This window comes from Pleurodeles waltl, chromosome 6 (assembly GCF_031143425.1).
Source record: "Pleurodeles waltl isolate 20211129_DDA chromosome 6, aPleWal1.hap1.20221129, whole genome shotgun sequence".
Taxonomy (NCBI): domain Eukaryota; kingdom Metazoa; phylum Chordata; class Amphibia; order Caudata; family Salamandridae; genus Pleurodeles; species Pleurodeles waltl.
The window spans coordinates 1,058,544,341-1,058,565,814 of NC_090445.1; the positions used below are offsets into that span (position 1 = coordinate 1,058,544,341).

General features: G+C 42.2%; 1 protein-coding gene across 3 annotated transcripts in view; it reads right to left on the reverse strand.

Moving 5' to 3' along the window:
* The window catches only part of PLEKHG5 (pleckstrin homology and RhoGEF domain containing G5), an 834,379-nt gene that overhangs the window by 9,795 nt on the left and 803,110 nt on the right, over positions 1 to 21,474 (reverse strand). For all 3 annotated transcript variants that reach the window (XM_069240015.1, XM_069240016.1, XM_069240018.1), the window contains 10 exons: positions 15,156 to 15,326; positions 13,483 to 13,578; positions 9,863 to 9,913; positions 8,119 to 8,268; positions 6,221 to 6,331; positions 4,770 to 4,919; positions 2,075 to 2,212; positions 1,836 to 1,955; positions 1,219 to 1,351; positions 373 to 488 (listed from right to left, as the gene is read on the reverse strand). In XM_069240015.1, the coding sequence (XP_069096116.1) occupies positions 373 to 488; positions 1,219 to 1,351; positions 1,836 to 1,955; positions 2,075 to 2,212; positions 4,770 to 4,919; positions 6,221 to 6,331; positions 8,119 to 8,268; positions 9,863 to 9,913; positions 13,483 to 13,578; positions 15,156 to 15,326 (1,236 nt within the window). The remainder of the gene's footprint in view (positions 1 to 372; positions 489 to 1,218; positions 1,352 to 1,835; positions 1,956 to 2,074; positions 2,213 to 4,769; positions 4,920 to 6,220; positions 6,332 to 8,118; positions 8,269 to 9,862; positions 9,914 to 13,482; positions 13,579 to 15,155; positions 15,327 to 21,474) is intronic.

The following is a 21,474-nucleotide window of genomic DNA, read 5'->3' on the forward strand; positions in this document are numbered from 1 at the left end:
AGCATGCCTGTAATACTTACATGAAGAACATTAAAAATAATCTCACGCTTGAGACTGAAAATCAAATGACCAGATAGCTTTAGATATACAATAGAAGAATAAGACAAGGCAACCCATAAAATAGAATATTTTGAAGGAAGGTATTTGAAGTATTGAATTTTGTAAAACTTCGCACCGTACATTGTTGAGAGGACTAAAACTTGTGATTTGCTATGTTTTTATGTTCTTGCTCTTTCAAACCTTTTCTAATTATGTTGTTCCTCTCTGATATGAAAACGTGAGGCACTAATTTGACCTGAGACCGTTCAGAAATGCTTTGTCAGGAAAAGAACATCACTTCAAATACCAGACAATTATTTCTCATCAGCATACCTGTGCATTGTAAAGTGCTTCGATCCATCCTCGACACAGTGACTGCCCGCTCGCCTGAAAGGTGTATGCACCAACAGCACTTCGGAACTCATTCAAATAGATCAACAGGAAGGACCCTTCAAGAAGCAAAAACATGTCAGCAACAAGACCTCTTCACCAAATGTTTTTCAATGAAAGGAAGAAGACATGGAATAACAGACGTAAACTATACATACACATACAATTTAGAACATATATATATATATATATATATATATATATACATATTTCAAATTTGCCTTTTTACTTTAAAGTACTTAATTTCAGAAGCATTCAAGGAGCTTTTTTTGTAACAAAAGCCCCAGCTTTGGATGAAAGGAGTTTAAAAATGTATTGTAGCAGAACAAGGATGCTATCATTAGGGTGTGTCAAAGGCTGGTGGTCCGGAACTAGCAGACCACTTACTTTAAATTTATCATGAAGGGAGCAGCTAATGTGGCGCAGTCATATCGTGGAGGCTTAGGTCTGGCTAGGCACTCTACCTGTGTTAAATATCAGGCAATAGGCTCATTCTGGAATTCTTAGATATGCCAAGCCACAGAGGGTGCATGAACACATGGTTTCTCTAGAGTGTACACATTCCAGGCAGCGTGTCATAGAAAGCATGTTTGAAATAGAAAAAATACTGCTTATACGGTACTAACAAACAGTTTAATTTAACTAGTAAAATAAATTGCACTTCCTTGGTTGACTGACCACTGATTAAAACGCACAAGTTAACTTACATAAGTAACAATTGTTGTTCACTGTTTTCCAAGTGCCAAAGCAATAAGAAAAGGATTACTCTGTGGATCTGAGGATACTCACCGGGGTCTTTGAGTTCTCGGCAGACAATTTTATCCACCAACAAAGGCTGCCGGATGACTTTGGTCCGCTCGGCTTTCTTCACAGACTTTGTGATTAGAAAAAGGTCAGTGAAAAGGAAGCAGTAAACATCCATCTGAGAGCGAAAAGAGAGAAGGAAAATTGCAATTACTTCACAAAACTCTGGCAACAGCTGGTGGCCTATGTCAACATTCCAAGGCGGCAACAGAGACGGTCCCAAAACGTGCATTTGCCTCCATTCATAACATCTAATAAGTCAGAATTTGCATTCTGTATTAATATGCACATAGACATAAAGAATGTTGGCTAATACTGCCTGGGACACAATGCTCAGTTTTTCCACCCAAAAAAAAATAGATGCATTTCAATATAATTCGAAGTTTTAAATCATTTTGGTAACAGAAAAAAATCAACTTCCAACAAAATGAGTGTTTTTTTTACAAACTTGGTGAGCCAATTCTCAAAAGTTTCAGAATACTGAATTGGCAGATTTGCTGTGTTTTGGCCACTGATTTAAAAACACAACTACACAGTGGTATAGCGGGCCTACAATCATGCACCTTCTTTATCAAAAAAAGTTTGGCTCTTACGGCTTTTACCTTGCTGTCTTTGCCTTCTTTCATTTTCAAGCTTCCTTCCAACATTAGTTGTCTAGTATCTTCTGGAGACGTACCCATCATGGGGGCAGTGAGGTCAAACTTACAGAATTCTTTCAGTATCTGACCAGAGAAAGCAGAGGACATTGATCAGAAACAATACACAAGCAAAGGAAGGCAGCTGTGGTAAGCCACGGGGTGGGGTGTCTGGAAATATAGTCCTATTGTGATTGTTTCTTTACCTTGTCCACTTCATCAGTGCTGCTGTCCACAACTTCATAAGAGTCGATGCGGCTGGTAATGGCCACGAGCCTCTGCTGCTCCTGACGCTGATGCATTCTGGAATTGACGTGGTTGATGAAGCGCTCCACAGAGGTTATCTAGAGCAAGACACATCCTGGCTTAATAAGAGCAGATATGCTACACTGTACTCATCACTGCTGAAGCAGAATACAAGTGCATTCTCATGACTTCCCGCAGGTCCCCTGTGTAGACACTGAAAAACTCTCTGGATGAAAGCACTGTTTATATTCATTGTGTAATGTAAGAGAACTAATCGTATCAATGTTGTAGGGGAATTACAATAACATTTTGAAGAACTACAAAAGTGCATATCATCATTAATTTGCACAAAAAAAAGGCTTCTTATTTTCTTTATTGTATCGTGATTGCATGTACATAGCTCTTGCTACCCCTGATGTGGCGTTGAAGTGTTACTCCAGAACCCAAGGTTAGTGGTTAGTTCAGCAGTGATTGGAATTAAGCTTGTTCTTCGAAAGAAACCATTCAATGTATTTAAATCTAGTTTCTTTGAAGTATATTTATGAATTAGGTGTGATCATTAGTTATGGCTATATAGTAGACAAATGGTAAATGGACGGAACAGTTATATTGTTAGGTTACAGAATACGGTTTCATAGAAAGAGATTAAAGCAGACAGTCATGTGACTGATAAGTGTAGTGTATCTATACTCAGGAGGCGTGCAGAAGGTGGAACTGAAGGACAGGGACAGTCAACCCAATTAAAAGGGAGGAAAATGGAAAGTTTTAAGTCGCAGCCAATTTTTCAGACAGGGTTTTAGGAATATAGCAGCCGTTTTTTTTTGTTTTCTTTTTTAAATAGCATGCAATCTCTGGGTGTAAACCTACGTTTCTGCTTTAGACTATTACAAACTATATTCTATATTTCAGTTATTGTGAAATGGCCACAGACATCAAAAAAGTAATTGCTGATTTTGTGAAGGTCCTAAAGCATATGGCTTGTGTCGGCATAGATCTTTAGGCTTTGAAGGGCAAGTGCTCAATGTACGGGAACAACACCCACAACATTTGTTTTTATTAAGCTCGTCTCTATAAAGTCAATTAACTGTGATAAAATCACCTTTCACCGAGATTGCCTAAAAGCAAGTGGAATGGACATAAAAAAGCAGCCTTTAAAATATGTCAAGGCAGTAATCTATTAATTTCCAAGCTAACTTTTAGGGGTAATGCAGATCTTCCCTCAACAGCAAGTTATTTTTCATATAAAGTATGTTTGTGGATCTAGGGAAGAGCTGCATTAATCAACACATGACACAGTAGCTCGACTTGTTTTTTATTTGTATAACACTTGGGATCCTGCAACTCCTTATAAAAATCTGTCTCTAATTCCCTTACAACAGCAGACTGGTGACACATCGAGCCACTGGTAATAAAATGATGGCATGGCCGCCCAAATGTAATTACTTATTATAGTTGAGTTTTGACTTAACAATACCAGCTGCCAGAACCAGCAGTCAAGGAGAAAGGCAAGCCACTGAGCATTATCAATACAGCAGTTTAAAAAAAAAATCAAAACAAAATGTTTCTCTTTCCTTCTTCTGCTTTTTTGTTTTTTTAGATGAATAGTGATATGCAGAAAGGAGATCCATAGCAACGTGTTTATTTTTGCATTCCTCAGGCACTTCTAGAAAAGAGAAAGTCGCTCTGTATATTTCTAAACGTTCTGAGCTACATCACATTTGTTTTTCTATCTGACTTGTATTAAACTGATTCCAATCTTTTTACAACAAATATGTCACCATTTTTTGGTGTGTTTAATTCGTTCTGCTCTAAAGGTTCTACTTGTATCCTTCATGTTTGCAACCATGCTATCTCTTTCATGTGAAAGAGCAACAAACCAAGGATTTAAGTTGTTTGTTGGAAAGGGGATGGTGTGATATGTATTATAAGGAATAAAGTACCCCTTGCCATACATTATAAGGATATTCCAAATTATCCTTGCAGGTCAATGACCTTATAAAGAAACTCTGCCTTTGGCCTCATTCCTCTATATGGTCATGGAAATCTACAGTGACTTGCGATATACTTATAATGTATGGCATGGGTACTTTACCCCATATATAATGCCATGTCAAAATGGCACGATCTTACCTACGCATAACCAGCTATATATTTTAATATTACATGCTGCTACTACATGCTATTACATGCTGCTACACACCTGCTACTATAAAGAGATTTTTGGTATGTGCAAGGCTTGATTCTACTACCTCCTGAACAAACAAAACCCTTTTGGTGTACATTCTGCAAACTAGTTACAGTACCTCAACCCAGTGTTGGAAATCTCATTAGACTGCCCCATAAACGATAAAACAATCATTGTGCTCAAATCATGTTGAGCAATTGCATATGGCAGGTGGGTTGATCAGTTATGGGCATTTGTTGCCCATTATTGGTGACTGCTCTCTTTGACCGGGCAGAGTAAGACAACATCCCTATTGACCTCCACCATGTAGTCCCAAATTACAAGAAAAGGTGATGCGGGCAGTCAAATGAGAACATTTCCATTTTGCCTGAAGTTCTGAAAATCCTTGGACATCCAAAGGTGAAAGCGTAATGAGCACTACAGTAAACACATAAGAATTAAATATTAATAAAATAACAATGCCTGCTTACCATGATGTGGATGGCTTCCCGCACCTGGGAATCATCAGTTTTCTTCAGTACTGACTTGAGCAGAAGGGGATATTTGGTAAGACGCTGGTGAGGTTTCACCAACATATCACTCAATTTCAAGCGGTTGCACTGCTTGTGCTTCTCTGCCCACTGAAAGACACCAATGCATTGGTTATGTCATAGTGTTAAGGTGTGCTTTCTATTCATTCAACAGAGAACTCCAACCACATTTTATTTTTGACTGCAGATTCCCTTTTACCATAGTTTCCCGAAAGTGGTATCATATGCTGCTAACAAACCACATTAACAGACGCAATATCTTTGTGATTTAGACAATTTGACTTCTAAAGCACATCTTTACCTTTTGCTGATATTAGAACAACAGCTTGTTAGTGGACGGTTATAGTTCAGGAGATTTTGCAGTGATTTTATTTGTTTTACAATTGAGGTTGGGCTTCTTCATTCACTTCAGTGATATGACGTTTTGTGGTTTCAGCAGCATCAAACTTCATGTGTTGTCCCCCTTTTGCTATCATTTGGTCAAACATTCTGCAAGGTGGTCCCCTCAAGTGATGTCAAGGTGGGCATAGTTATGAGTTTATTATTTAATGTTCCCTTTATCTGTAATTTTGGTTGAATGACACTTGTTCAATAGCTTTGGTCATTCGGAGCGTTCTTGTGTGGCACATCATCTAACTTAAAACCTGCTCTGATCAACACTATGGGCCTCATTACGATTTTGGCAGACGGAAAAGCCCGTCCGCTGAAATTACGACAGGGGGAGGGAGTTTGCTATCATTGTGGCTCCCTCCCTGCCGGCCCATTACAAAGCAGACAGTGAACACTGCAATGGTGCTGGCCAGGGTGGCCCCTGCACTGCCCATGCCCAGTGCATGGGCAATGCAGGGGACTCCCTGGGATCCCCTGCACCTGTTTTCCCCCAGACTTTTCATGGCAGTGCTACTGCCATGAAATCGCTGGCGGAGAACTAAGTCGTAATCCCCAGGGCAGCGCTGCTTGCAGCACTACCCTGGCGGATTAGGACAGCCATGAAAGCCAGACTGCTGAGACAACTAATCATGGCGGTCCAACCACGGTACGACCTCCACAGTCATAATATGCTGCTGGGACAGCTGAATTGGCAGTGGTCCGACTGCCAGGTTCATAATGAGAGCCTAAATGATTTGATAGCTATCTTATCCTATTTACTTTTCACTGACAGGTTCTTTCACCTGCACTTGTACCTTCTCCTATATGTAAAAATCCTTGAAATTTGGAATTTTCAGGAAGCCAAGAAAAGTAGTATTTTCTGGCCCACAGCACAGACAGAAATAGGCCCGTTACTAAGTGGTTTGTGCTGTAATTATTCAATGTTAAGTACACAGGACATTCCCACCTTTTATTATGGTCACTTTTGAATAATGCTTGTTTACAATGATGTATATACTTACTGCTACATAAACTCTGAAGAGATCATTTTCCCGCAAAAGATTCCTCATGTATTCCATGCACCCTTCTTCCTCCATGCAGTACCGGATGTATGGCTTGAAAAGGGTTCCAAACTGTGGGGGATTACCACACAAGCAATAGGTAAGCTTAATTCTTACAAAACATTTCTCAACATCTAACATAAATATCCAGTAAATTGCCCTAAAAAATACACAGAAATTCAATACTAGGTTTTCTTGCAATAACACAGTATGCAGTTGTATACAAATAGATTATTTTGCTTCAGCCTAAGCAAATGCATTCATGGATTTCTCAGGAGACCAGTGCTTGTGTTCCTCACCTCTTATTAGTATCTGCATACCATTTGCTACAGATTACTTTTTTCTTTCTTTCCATGCTGCCTGTTTTGGAAATTGATCAATTCCCCTCCCACCCCATCTGCCCCTTCCCCATGATTAAAATATATGGAAACAGTCCCATCACCTGAAAAAAAGAATTTGCACTCATCAATTCGTTTTTAGACTTAAAAGAATCCCTGGCTTGAAAATAATATTAGTTTACACAGTAAAATACTTCTAGGGGTGCACATACTGTAAAGCTGACCACCTGTCCACACCCGGCCTCTCCAGATTCGGCATCTTTTTCATAGCAATAAAAGAAACCAGCCCCTCTAAGGCTTCTAGATAGTATGCGAACCGGCAAGGGCCAAAGTTGGGATTCTTAGCCAAATTGTCAAAACTGAGTGTTTGTCAGTACGTGTATGTACTCTTTAGACTCGAATCCTGCATTAAACGTGATGCACTTATATACAGCGAAAAAGCCTCAAGAGGTGTTGGTCCTTCCATGATTTCATTACAAAGATACTGAGAGGCAAAGAGAGGGTAGAGCCCAAACTCTATTTTCACCGGAAGGTGACTTTCTGTTTGCTATTAACGACCAAAAGTAGGTTAAGAATGCGTTAGAAATAACAAACAAAAGAAAACTAAAGCTGTAGTCTCAATTAAGCTCCCTTCATGTGGTGCGATAAGTCACATGAAGCATGAGCTGCATGTGAATTGCATGCTTGTCCTTTCCTGTGCCTGACAGACATGGGTTGATCTCCGCGTACCATTTTCCAAAATACAACTTAATGGACAATTGGTGCAATCATTCTTCAAACAATCACCATGTTTAATTTATATAACAATTGCACCACACTCATTATACCAAATGTTCACTGGTCTTACAGTCATCAATAGCCACATGCACTTTAGAAATGATCAAGATACGTGCCAAATTACCGTCTTTTATTAAAAGTTCAACTTCTCATCCGAGTTTCTCTTTCACACAATCACCAAATCATGCTTCTAATTTTGTTTTTCCTTTACTGCCATTCTGTGCTCATGTTTTCATCGACATAGGCAATCAATGTTATTCCTAGATTGTTTTGAAACTTTTACAAAGTTACGGACATTAGCAACAAATGTGTGCAGGAGCTGTTCTGTTGGTGGGGCGGGTGTGCCCACAATAACAAACTCTCAGGCATCAGTTTAAAAGATTAGCCTCCCTACCATATCAAAAATATGTGACTAGTAGATGGTTTAAGATCAATACATCCACTCTGCTATCATCTTGCCTCAAATGGAACCAATAGGGAACAGAGTGCAGATAAAATCCTTCTAAGCAAGGTTACAGTAAAGCAATCACGTTTATGAACTCATGGTTACTAAGCACAGACTGCCCTGCAAAGCCGTCATATGTACCTGTCTATTTGATGACCACTGACTTACAACATCCTTATTAACAGCAAAATGACAGAGTGCATCAGAATACAAATAGCAGAATAAGAAGAGCAAAAGACATGACATGAGAACCACCTGGATCTTTGTATTTCTGAAGTTAGAATTGTTGGACGCCTCACCATTTTAAATCCTTTGAGGAAATCCACGGGGTTCAGAAGAGTCCCCCCCTTCCTGGCGTTCTCCAGCACCGGCGCCATGACGTTGCTCCAGAGTGACCTGTGCAGCTGGATGATCTCCTGGACGTTGCTGAAGAGTCGCACTGGCTCCACCTGCAACCAAGCAAGCGCCGCAAGGCACAGTTACCATGTGACAGTGCATCTTATCAGGGACGACAAAGACCAATCTCACTGCTTCTGCTCAGCCTTCACTAATGCAAGATGCAGAAATGCATTACCAATATTGGTTTACAGCTTCTGGCCGATCTGATATTATTATAGTGATGTTTTTGCCGATGAGCTGCTGGTATTAATCCACATCCAATTATTGGGTGAACTCATGATGGTGAAATGAGTTATATTTGTTATTATTATCTATTACAAATCAATACACACCATGCCCTAAAAAGTTTATTTTCAATCAGAAATCATACTGGTGAATTACTTCCTCGTCTGTCATCCTCACAGGCCTCGGTTGAGTTCTTGCTCAAGAGACAATTGTCATCTTTATTTTTAAATTAAAAATACTCTAATTGTCACAGAATCCTAAAATGTTATACTATCTAAGCCCCTCTCTCTCTTGATCCATGTCCTATAGGAATCCCTAGGACTTGCCATTAATCTTGCCCCACCTTCCCTACCCTCATCCTTTTCTCTTTGGGAACTACCAAAGGACAGGGAAGAAAGCCCAAGGACTGGGATTAAGAGGACTAGAACTCGAAGTACTCGATTATAATTATGTAAATAGGCCAGTAACCATATATTTTCTTTAACATTTAAACTACTAAAATGGTCAGAAGAATGAAGTCCATCCCATCACCTAAGGAAGGCATTTAAAATATTTTGTAGCCTATAAACCAAAAGAACTAAAAGCATACATTAAAGGCATTTTTTCTAGCTTATAAATCAAAAGCAGTTTTATCACATGAATGTTGGGTCTTTTTGTGTCATGATACTTGTAGGCATTAAATACTATTCTGCCAGAAAAGAGCTCCAATTATGGAAGAGTTCAACTCTGTCATCTATGATGGTGTCAGGCCAAATAAGGAATGTGCCAAATCTTGTGCTATAATATCCTTACAAAGGCTGCTTTATTTAATTTGCAATTTACATGAAAGTGTACTATTAAAGTTAAAGAACGTCATATATACCTTCCCATATAGAAGTATGGAAGAAAATGGATATCATGTATTTACCCATCTAAAACGTAAGAATAAACACTCCCTTATATTTTTCACGGAATCTATTATGATTCCTAGCTCTGGGAGGCATCACACTGTATATAATAAGAAAAATAAATGGGTAAGGCAAATCAGAATAACCCAGATTTTTGTGATAATTTTCAAGCTCTAATAAAAATGTGCTCACAGCTGTATGTAAAAACAGTGTGACATACTCAACATCTTCAAAACGCCCCTTTTCAGTTCATATGAACGGAGAAGACTTGTTTGAGATAGTAGTTCTCCGATTGATCAGGTCTCCATGAATTGCACGAAAACGACAGACCGTCAATGCAAGTGTCAGTGAAACAGAATTCCACAGAACTCCCGGGTCATAGCTATTAACAAAAGTGGGCGGCAAAGCTTCATTTTCAATGTGTGCATTTCATGTAATGTTACTTTTCTTTCACTTTTTCGATTTAAATGATTTTTAAAGGATAGTATGCACAGAAAGACACGAGACGCTGCAGGTGCGTACGAGAACTTACCTCGCACAAGAGCCCGGAATCCTGGAGGTTTAACAGACAACAAAGGAACAGCTGTGGAGACAAAGCAGAAGGCGCATGTTTTAAAGGGTGTCTCTGGCCCGTCATGTCAGCTCGAGGCTCTTGGCGCGTGCGGCATGGCGGCGCGCTCTGCAGAGTCACAGTGTTTGGAAATGCGAAGATGATTAATCCGCGCTGCTGTCAGCCCCCTGAGCTGTTTGTACAGCCACCACCTTCTCCCGACAAAAGAGCTCATTCATGGAAGGCGGCGCATGCTTCCCAGCCCTCGCTTTGGATCACGGCTCCCTCTTTTAATAAAGGTCAGCGCAGACATCAGGTAATGCGAGGCAATCACTTCACAATGGGCACCTGAGGCCCGCGCGCTCCGAGGTATGCGCTGACGTCACTGGGGCCTAGTGCAAACCGTGTCATCTTCTAGGGCCCCTGGGTGTATGAGGTGCACGAGATGCTGAGGGTCTGCAGGCAGCCATGCAATGCTGGCCACAATGCGAGAGACTGCTAGCAGACCCAGAGTGCACCGATGGCTGCAAGAGCTGGCCTTGTTTGGAAGAATGGGGGAGTTTTTGTATAAATGTGTTTGTGGTTTGGTTGATGCTGGTGCTTGGTTGGGTGCTCTTGGGTGACACCGAGGAGCTTTAATCGTGAATGTGGGGTAGGTCATATTGATTTTATTACCGAGGCTGAAATTACAGTTATTGGGTAGGTTATGAAGGTCCAATGAAGAAACCTTTTTCATTTAAAAACTTCTAGGTCTGCTTTCCTGTTGTATCGTTTAGGCTGATATGTAATACAGCAACTGAGTAAGCAAATTTAGGTTTGTCCAGTGAAAATTAATGTTAAAGGGAAGTTAAAACATGTATTTTCTACCCTAAATTAGAACGGTGTTTGTAGTACCTAACCCAGTCACAAGGTATGTTTGTCTGCAATAAGTGGACATGTGTATGTACAGGTACTGGTAAGGCATGAACCTAGCAAGGAGGCAATTGAGTGCTGAACAGCACGTGAAGCCCAGGGGCACAACTCAAGATGGTTACATTTTACAGACAGTTCCCATCGGTTCTTGGAAGAGATTCTGCGTCTTCCTAAAATGGAGGAGTGCAGGAGCATTCTTGTTGTCGGAGGGTAATCCGTATCATGGGAGCATGGATGTGGAAAGTCTGGCTTATAGTTTTTTCCTTCAAGCAAATGTTTAAGTCAAGTGATGTCATGGGTACTGGTATGGCGCTCCTCATATAGTGCTGTCTGCACCCGCACCCTACTTTTGAATGATAGTAAACTTCTCTCTATATTATGTGCAGAATTCTTTCCTGTGCGTGAGGGTGAAGGAGTGTGTGTGTGGCAGTCTGTGCAGCATTCATTCCCAATGTAGCGAGTGCTGCTTTTTCTCACAATGTAGTGGGTTAGTCTTCATACCCAGTAAAGTGAGTGAAATCTTCATTCCCAGTGTAGTGAGTTTAGCCTTCTTACCCCTTTACACCTGGGTGAGGGCAGGCGTTAAGGGACCTGTGGGCTCATTTCCATGGTCTCTGACCATGGAAGCAGTCCACAGGTGCCCTTCCCTGCACCCAGGGACACCCCTGCCACCCTCGCCCACCCCTGGAGGACACCCATGGATGGGGGACCCATCCCAGGTAAGTAGAGGTAAGTGTTTTTTTTTATTTAGTTTTTAAGTGGCATGGGGGGCCCAACTTGCCCCCCCCCCCTACATGCCACTGTGCCCAATGACCATGCCCAGGGGACAGAAGTCCCCTGGGCATGGCCATTGGGCAGGGGGGCATGACTCCTGTCTTTCCTAAGACAAGAGTCATTTCAATGGGGGTTGTGCGTTGAAAAATGGCGCAAGTCTGGTTAGAGCCATGATTTTTTACTCTAACCTGACTTGCACCATTTTTTGACGCAGAACCCCCATTCTTCCCTACGCCTGCGTTGCCCGGTTAGAGTAATTTTTTTTTACTCTAACCAGGCCGCAGCGCCGGCGTACGTCAATCCATAAATAAGTTGCCCGCCTGGTACATTGGAATGTCGTTAGCTGGCGGTAAATTTTTTGACGCAAACCAGTGCTGGCGCTGGTTTGCGTCAAAAAGTATAAATATGGGCCTAAGTGTTTCAGGAGACCTGCGGTCAGTAAAGTGACTGAGAATTAGTGCTACTGATAATCTGTAATAATAAGCAAGGTAGATGCTTTTTCAGAAGGAGTCAAACTAATGAAACACTCAGCAATAGTATTTTGGTGGTTTTTCCTCTGTAGTAGGGAGCGGATCCTCTCCTGGCTGCAAAGATTGTTTTACGTTGCCTCCTTTAGAGTAACAATTATTACTGAAACACTGTTACAATGCTTCTCACTTCAGAAGTACTTAGGTGATTGCCTTCTGTGCGAGAAGAAGTGACCTACTGGTTGCCAGGAGAATAAGGCAGCTGTCCCCAAGGCACGATGGGGTGAGTACCCTTTTGTGCCTTGGTGTCCCAGTGGGCTCGCTGGTCGACAGATGTGGAATGGGAGAAGGCCGTGATGGAGACGTCTGGAACATCGTGCTGGGCTAGGAGTCCAGACCAGGTTGAAATCGCTATTTAAAACACACAGGTTTCAGGATCACTTTCTGCTGTCCTGGAGGTTTATTGAGTGCTGAACAGCACGTGAAGCCCAGGGGCACAACTCAAGATGGTTACATTTTACAGACAGTTCCCATCGGTTCTTGGAAGAGATTCTGCGTCTTCCTAAAATGGAGGAGTGCAGGAGCATTCTTGTTGTCGGAGGGTAATCCGTATCATGGGAGCATGGATGTGGAAAGTCTGGCTTATAGTTTTTTCCTTCCAGCAAATGTTTAAGTCAAGTGATGTCATGGGTACTGGTATGGCGCTCCTCATATAGTGCTGTCTGCACCCGCACCCTACTTTTGAATGATAGTAAACTTCTCTCTATATTATGTGCAGAATTCTTTCCTGTGCGTGAGGGTGAAGGAGTGTGTGTGTGGCAGTCTGTGCAGCATTCATTCCCAATGTAGCGAGTGCTGCTTTTTCTCACAATGTAGTGGGTTAGTCTTCATACCCAGTAAAGTGAGTGGAATCTTCATTCCCAGTGTAGTGAGTTTAGCCTTCTTACCCCTTTATTGCTAAAAAAAAAAAAAGCAGTATGTGCAGCCATCATTCGCAAGGAAGGGTGTTACAAAATTCTTAACAACATAGTATACAAATTGAAATGAAAATAAGCAAATCTATCACATGTAAACTGTGCAAGATGGGACCAATGCCTCAGCACTTCATAAAGGAAGTCCCACCTCAAAGATGGTGGCTTCAACACTGAAACACAGGGCATTTTATTAGGGTAGAGTTCTTCAACCTCACGTCAACCAGTGAAGGTCCGCATAGCAGTGAACAAAGTTGCCATATTTGATGGAATAGTGTGACTAACCTAAAAGGAACACAAGCCTGCTTCAGAAATCTGTACCCGGAACCGCTACCTCCCTGTATATACACATGCAGTGTGAAGCAGGTTTGGACTGCACACGCCTAGAAGCACAGCTAAATTATCATGTCCAGATCATGCATGAGTACACAGTTATAATGCTATTTCTTAATGCTCTTGAAGAGAATGCAAAACTCACATCAGTGATCACTTTGAGTTTCTTGATGTAGGTGGCCTCTGTGTGTAAAAGCTCCCAGATGGCCTCTTGCTGATGGCACTGCCGTCGAGTCAAAGTCTGCAAGAAAGAACGAGCAGAGGAAGTGGGCAAATGGTTAGCATAACCCAGTCGACCTTCCATTCCAGGCAGGGGTTGGTTAAAGTCAGTTACAGCAGGTGCTGGTACATCAGAAGCAGGGAACTTAGGAAGGTTAAATGGGCTAAGGTTAAAATCATTACAACTTAAGAGTCTAAATCTAGTAACAAGGGTACACATGCTATTTACAAAAGACAACCAGCCTTTCACATACAGAAGAAAAAAACTAAGCAAGGTAGACTTTGCTAGTTAGCGCCTCACACAGGATTGTCTTGGAACACACGTTTATATTGTTTCCACAGCTCATAACAAAAGTTGGGTTCAGCTATTTTACAAAGAAAACTTGAATTTAGTCTATAAATCCAAGTACAAGGTTCACAGACAGGTTGTTAAGAGTGATGATATCCTACCTACGTACAAGTATTGTAACAACACTGATTTCTTGTGCTTGGGTTTGCTAGGGCAACAAGACTTCAAGACATTTTTTACATGATTTAGATTTGGGTGGGGAGGGGGGTACTGCTGATTTCTCCCCTGGAGAATTCCCCTTCTGGGAGAATCAGTTGTGGAATTGTCTCTGCTGTACTACAGCCATGGCTGGGACAACTGTGCCAGTAGGTTATCTGCTGATGGATATGGTAGATCTTCGACAATCAGAGATGTCCTTAGCTACAGAAATGTGATGCATTCATTGGTGTCTGACATTGATTTCCCCAGGGGCTTGTTGAGAAAATTATAGGCTCACTTTCAAGGGCCATTTTTGCACTCGAGTAGACTAGGCTGCCATAGGACAGGAGCCTAGTTAGGTTTCCAAAAAGCCAGGGGAGTGACTAAATGACGATAGGCAACAATATCTTAATAGTGGTGAAAAAAAACACAAGAAAGCGTCCCAAGCAAAGAAAAGCGATTGGAGAGTATTATTTGTAGATTTTGTTTGTACAAAACTGAGCAGGGCAGGCTTGATGCCTCAAACAGGAAGTGAATGATTAGATCCTCTTCCCTGTCATCTCCCTGTTTACATGTACAACAAGCTTGCAGTCTAGACTGGAGATCTGAACTAAGATCAAGTGTATAAGTCCCTTTATGCTGGATAGAAGACCTTTTAAATTGCCAGGGAACAGAACCGAGAAGTTACAAGACTGTTTTTCTCATCTCTGTGAATAAGTATTTTTTAATTAAAAAAAGGCCAGGGAAGGTGATGGAAACATGTTTCCACAGCTATGTACCTAGAGTGCTCATGAGCTGCACACCTTCTTCCACTTTCTTGATTTTGTGTGAATGTGCTCTCTCTAAAAAGCAATAGCACCAGTGTAAACTTCAGTGCCTAGCTCTGCATAATGCATGACTGACTCATCTACTGCTACCCATCTTTCAAATGAAACCAGCTTCTTGACGGACCTCTTTGTTTCCTAATAGGCCCACCTGTTTCTCTTTTGAATTCATTAAATGTAAATTGTTAAGAGCTGAACTTTCATTTTTCTTCTTATTTGTGTACAATAAATAACAAAATAAATATAAACAGCGATTAACATCTTTTGCATTTGTAGTGGTCTGCTTACCTCAGGGGCCTTGATGATTTCTTGCCAACTGTCCTCAAGAGACAGGTTGGTGTCATCCTCTTCTTCTTCCCAAGAATCCTGGTCAAAGCAGAGTTGTTGTGGCAGCTTTGGAACCCCAAACGTGCTGTAGGCGTGGAGCTTGCTCTCCAGCTGTTCCATCTTATCAATTTCCTGGGAGAGGCAAGAAAATGCACACATGAAAGGGTCTTCATTTACCACTAAATTAACTAAATAAGATCTATCTTATAAGTGGGAAAAGACCATATTTTTGAGGTCAACAAAACACTCCATCAAAAATCTGTGATGCTAAGTTACCAAAACAGTAATGACAAGTTAACAACACGATGTCAATTTATTAGTTGTTTTTGCCTATGTTGAGCTAAGGCCTGGCTCCCTTGTTTCTTTTCTAAACATCTAATTTTCCATACTAAAATTCACGTTTTTAGAGGTAAGGTGTGCACCTTTAACTTTTCCCAAAGGCCAGTTTTAAGGAAAACATGTCTAAAATCAAACTTCTTGAATTTGTGATTTTCTCCTCTGCTTTCAAAGGTATATCCTCTACACAAATCGAAACCATAGGCCCTTGAGTGAATCTATAATGAGAACGAGAAGCAGATGGCGAGGCTATCGTCAATCCTAAAGTTAGATATCTTTCACATATACTTGATATTTATTTATTTGCACTCTGTTTCGGGGAAAAATTGACAGAAACTCGAGAAATCGCAGAGAATTAGCTTTGTGCCCAACGGCATTATCAACAAAGTTCTATGAACACAAATGTAATAGAATATGCTGGACACAGCATCGCACATGCGTACAAATTATCATTAATCTGCTATGGATCCGACGGTCCTGTAGGATTTATTTTGACAAAATCTAACACAGCTTGGGCTTTCAACAATGTCAGCAGAATCACACACAGATTAACTACTGAGAATTTCACTTAGCCTACAGATCACAGGCAGTCAAGTTATCCAAATACATCATTCCACAACCAAATCATTCATTCCAAATCTAGAGAGTAAGACATTGCCACGTAATAATCAGATATGGCACATCTGGTCGCCCTCCATTGGAACCGAACGCTTAAACTTCACAAGACACAATGGACCAACATGTGTCTAAAAATGGCCCAGAACATGATCCCTAAAACACAACATCATACAAACATTCAGATTCTAGTCAGCAGTGAATACTGGAACAACGTGGAAACACACATCCGCAATAGTCAACAGTGCTACGGGGCCCTAGTAATGACCAATAAGTCTGCTGTACAAATGATGAGAAAAGTAAAAACTGAAGTTTTTATATATGGACCCTTCCAGTTCCTTCCACATCCTAAACGTTTTTTTGGTGTTTATTTGAAGTTCTCGCAAGAAGCTATTTGTTTCAAAATGCTCCAACGTCACCTCTTTGAAGGGATATCTGAATTAACCTGTTGGCCAGGAATACCTGTGAAGATGTTTCTCAAGCACCATACTTTCAGCTCAGCCCACCCATTACGCACATATTTTGGAGATGATAGACAGGCTGATCTTCAAACCTGAAGCCTGTGAATTTGAAATCTGAGAGTAATGGGCCCCTCTATCCTGGGGTTCCACGCAGACAATGTCTGTATCTCTTCCTCAACAACTCAAAACACTCTGCAGATGTCACAACCACAAAAGGACAACAGCGCCCTCAAAAACATGTCACGTTGAAGTGCCCCTTTTAAAGAAAACTAGAACTTGCGAGTACTGTGTACTTATAATAGTGTTGCTACTCATTATGACTGTTGTGCCCATGCTGTGTTGCAATTTAGACAAAGCTAATATTATTAGTGCCATTTGCTGTATGAGAGAACTAGAAACCAGGCCATAATAAATCCTTGCGAGTAGAAGATTAGATCCAGACTACACCACTTATTGACTGAATTCATTACTAGTGCAACTGAACAGCCACAAACTTGTTGGCGCCAACTGAAGGCTCCATCATCCAATAATGCAAATGAGAGACAGCGCGGATAATGTGATCAGCAGGAGTGGAGCGATGCCTGGGGACACAGTAGATTCCCCTCTTTGTTGCACGACTACTACGGCTCGTGCGGGGACACTGTGCAAAGCCCGTGGGACCGCCCCTGTCAATGGAGCAGCTGCTGTGAGTGGGTAGGACACTGACAGATAAGTGAGAGACAAACAATTGAAACCCGGCTTGCAGAGGAGGGAGCCTGTCATTATAACACCATGCCAGAGACAAAAGTGGAGCCACTTGTGACGCGGGAACAAAGGCTCCTCAGGACAATAACACAAACTGATGGCCAGGAGATTTCTTGGTTACGCTTATTTAATTTGCCCATGTATTTGGAAGCACAGACTAAGTGAGCGCGCTATTGTATCCAACTTGGTGCGACAATGGGAACAAGCGTATCACTGCAAGACTATTGAAAGCAATGATGGCCACTCAAATTGCATTCGGTGCCGCTAGTGAAAGCACACACAACACACATCAACAAAACATTAGAACCTGGACGTCAGGTACTCATGAATAAGTCATGATCCTGCACCCTAGTGGGTTACAAGAAAGGCACCGCAGCGTCACTATGGTAGACTGATGGTAGACCAGGGACTATCGAAGCCCCGTCCACTACTCCGTTCAGTGTAAGGTGGAGGATACGACTCTAGAGGGGACAAAAGATCAGCTCCAATAAAGGAAGACTCAATTCTAATTAAATGTAGTCCTAGTTTCTGTCTGGACAGGTGACTAGGCCGCAGGCAAAGTGACTCAATGTGTTCTCAGTGGATCCAGATGAATCAGTCACGCACCCTCTGAGAAGCTGCTTGCCAGGGGACCAATGTGCACCCCGGGTGGGTGCCACTCAAATCCGCTGGAATCACCTGGCACGTGGAGATGCCACAGAGTCTACATCTGCAGCCGGCTTTACTGGGTTCTGGTTGCCCTTGTTCGTATGCTTTTGATGGGGACATCCCGGATTATAGTGACCACAGTTCATGCTATCCCTCTGCATCTTGTAATGGTCCTGTGGACCTTTCAACATCAGGTACTGTAGACCTTGCAATGACTGGGGGTCAGTCAGGCACGAGAGCCGCCATTTGCTTTGTTTTCAAAGGCTGCTCACAGCATGCAGTGTAAAAATGGCAGTCACAGCGCCCCCCTTACCCGGACAGTCACACTACGGCTCCTCGACAAACAAGACTGAACCAACCCTGCCCCTAACAAGAGCTCTCGCAAAGATTTGCAAGCCAAACGCGCTGCGCTCCTGTCCCCCGCCTCCGGCCTCAGACTTGCAGTTGTCTCACAATAAACGCTGTTTTGAGAGCTTTAACAATCAGTGTAGTGAGGGTATTAGAGAGACGCACGGAGTGACGACGTATAAACCAAATGGGTGGAAATAAGCCTTTTTGGGGAGAATTTTAAAGCGATGCTTGGGAAGGACGGACTGCACCCTAGAGATATGGGCCCTCGGGGATTATTACACGGAGGAACCCGCCTTATGTCACTGGGAGACTGTGAATGCCAGTGGCAGCACTAGTTTCCTTTTACTTGGATAGAAGCTGCAACTGTGGCTGCAATAACCGAGGTGCTTAGTGCGGCGACTGCACCCCAAGGGACACACTTTGTGACAAGTGAGAAAGCACAAGGACTTCTGGCCATGGAAGTCGTGATTTCCATAGGACTGGACCAGCATTCCCTCGGCATTACTGCCAGGCCTTCAAAATTAAGTACCTGCATGTCAAGGTATGCATCTCACACGTTTAATAGGGCAATCCAAGCAGCTGGCAGTAAACACATACGTTTAGCAGGGACTATTTAGAAAAGTGCATATACTTTTATTTGTGTCTTTATACTTTCAAGAGAATGGTGACAGCACTTCTTGGTGCGAATGTTCTATTTCAGTGGTTCCCAACCTTTTGATTACTGTGGACCCCCACTTTAACATTAATGGAACTGAGGGACCCCCACTAAGTCATCATGGAAATCCGGGGACCCCCGCCTGAGTCATAACTGGAAGCTGGGGACCTAATTTGTCAATATTTGTCAATATTTGTTAATATTTTTTAATTTTCTAGGCTCTCGCGGACCCTCAGGGGTCCCCAGACCACAGGTTGCAAACCACTGTTCTATGTGATATAGGCCGGTGTATGATGGTCAGACGCAACGCCTACTTAGGTCCACCATGCCCACCCGGTGCTTACAAAGCATTCTGATGTACAAGGTCATGTCGTGCATGACTGCTGTGGGTTATCCTAAGATGGCTTCATCAGTGAATCTGGAGCTTGGCGTGATGAGGTCACACTGAGCTATCATGGCACAAAGATTAAAAGCTTAGACCGACGTTCTATTAATACCTTATAATAAGGCAGGGGAAGGCAAGCTGGTTCAGGCCTACGATGCTCCTCACTGCCACCTAAGGTCAAGTTAACCCGCTGAGCATAGCCCCCTGCCTGAAAAAACATGTAATAATACTGAAGTCGAGTCAGGGCTGAATGTATGTCACAAGCTGCCCAGGGCATAGGATCATACAGGATCCATCTAGCAACAGGAAGTAGTCTTGCAAAACATCTTGATACCATCCTATTTTGCCCCCAAAGAAGTGCAGTGAGTGCTACGTTCCATGTGGAGTGTTTGGAGAGGTACAGCAGGGTTCCACTGAAAATTACAATTTTTTTATAAATGACCCTAAATTTTGCATTTTTAGCTCTAGGTCTGCCCAAGCACTTCAGAGCATAATACTTCAGCAGCAGGAGAGAAACCAGCCAAAACAGTGTCAGCCCATTGCTAAACCTCCTGCTTTCTCCGAGAACCAGGCCCGCCCAGCATCTCTGGCCAACTCTTGATCATGGCATGGTCTCCAGTTTTACCCTTGCATTCTCACTGGCATTGGTGCATTCCATCTGTCTTAGAACCAGCTTCAGAATGTATGTGCGAGCTGTGCCCTGCTGAGCCTCTCCAAGGGACTCTCCAACACTGTGTGTGTAAATCAATACTTTATAGTGCAGCCTCCGGAATAGTGGTTCCTCAGGCTAGTGCAGTGCTCACTGTTATGTTCCACTATCCTCCTGTCCTTCATTATGGGCAAGTTCGGATTCTTCGGCCTCTCTCTACAGGGGCCTTCCAGTTAGATGAACTTTGTAGAGCTTGATCCATCATTAAATATTATGCTTCAAATTCATGACCGAAGTTATGGTGGTGTTCACTTCAGCAAGTACTATAAAGTAACTCGTACAGGCGGCGGCCCCATCTCTGTTGATATTGCTGCAATTCTATCCTAAGCAGACTTCTGGGCACTCAAACAAACATTAAAACAGTGTGGTTTGTTTTTAAATCTACGTCTTTTTTTTGCTCTGGTAGTATCTGGAAGGAGGCTGCTTTCATATCTGGGCTGGCAAAACCTTTGGCGATATCGCTAGCCTCTTGTTTTCCAAAATATATATATATATATATATATATATATATATATATATATATATATATATAAATATATATATTTGTAAAACCTACATCCATAAACAGACATCATGGGGTTTTAAGTCAGCCATCTTCATTCATTTATCCGTCATTCATGCCATGCTTCTGCCCACCACGGCACACAGCATGGAACAATGGGTCAGCTCATCCTTTGACTCTCCTGCCTTTTGTCAGATCGCAGGTGCAGAGCCATTTATAAAGAAGTGCACTTCACAGCCTCAGCCGTGTGTCTGGGCTGCTGGTGCCAAGCCTTTATTTTCATACTTTTTGTATGACTGACATTTTTTTTGCATATTGCCTGTTTGCCAAAACACATGCATCCTTTTCCACAGTGAGTCCAATCGCCGTTGCCAATGGCTGATCTACAAGCACTAGCAACTGCTGAAAGCAGAATATATCACTCCCTATCTCCACTAGCCCCCTGCAGTCTTCCATAGTGTTCCTCATGCCATTCTCTTTGGCTGGGAAAAAATACTTCCTCTCACAACTTGCATAGATAAGCTATTGAGCCCCTCCAGTTTTACCCGATATTGAATATAAACCAGCATGCACCTAGAAACATGCGGATAACATTAATATATATAACATCCCCATCAAAGGACTCTGATCTGTCTTCTAGTGCTTGCATAAACAGCACTATATTCTATAGATTGATGACAGATCTTGGCCTACAATGGTGAGACAGCCGGAAAGTCCTTTACGCACCAACGCAAAGACTTAAATCACTACACAGATCTTCCAAGATCAATCTTACTTCATTCTCACACTAACACAAAGCATTTCAAACCTGCACACTGCATGAAATCACTACTGACCAGACACAACCAAACACCAACAAAGCAATGGACATCAT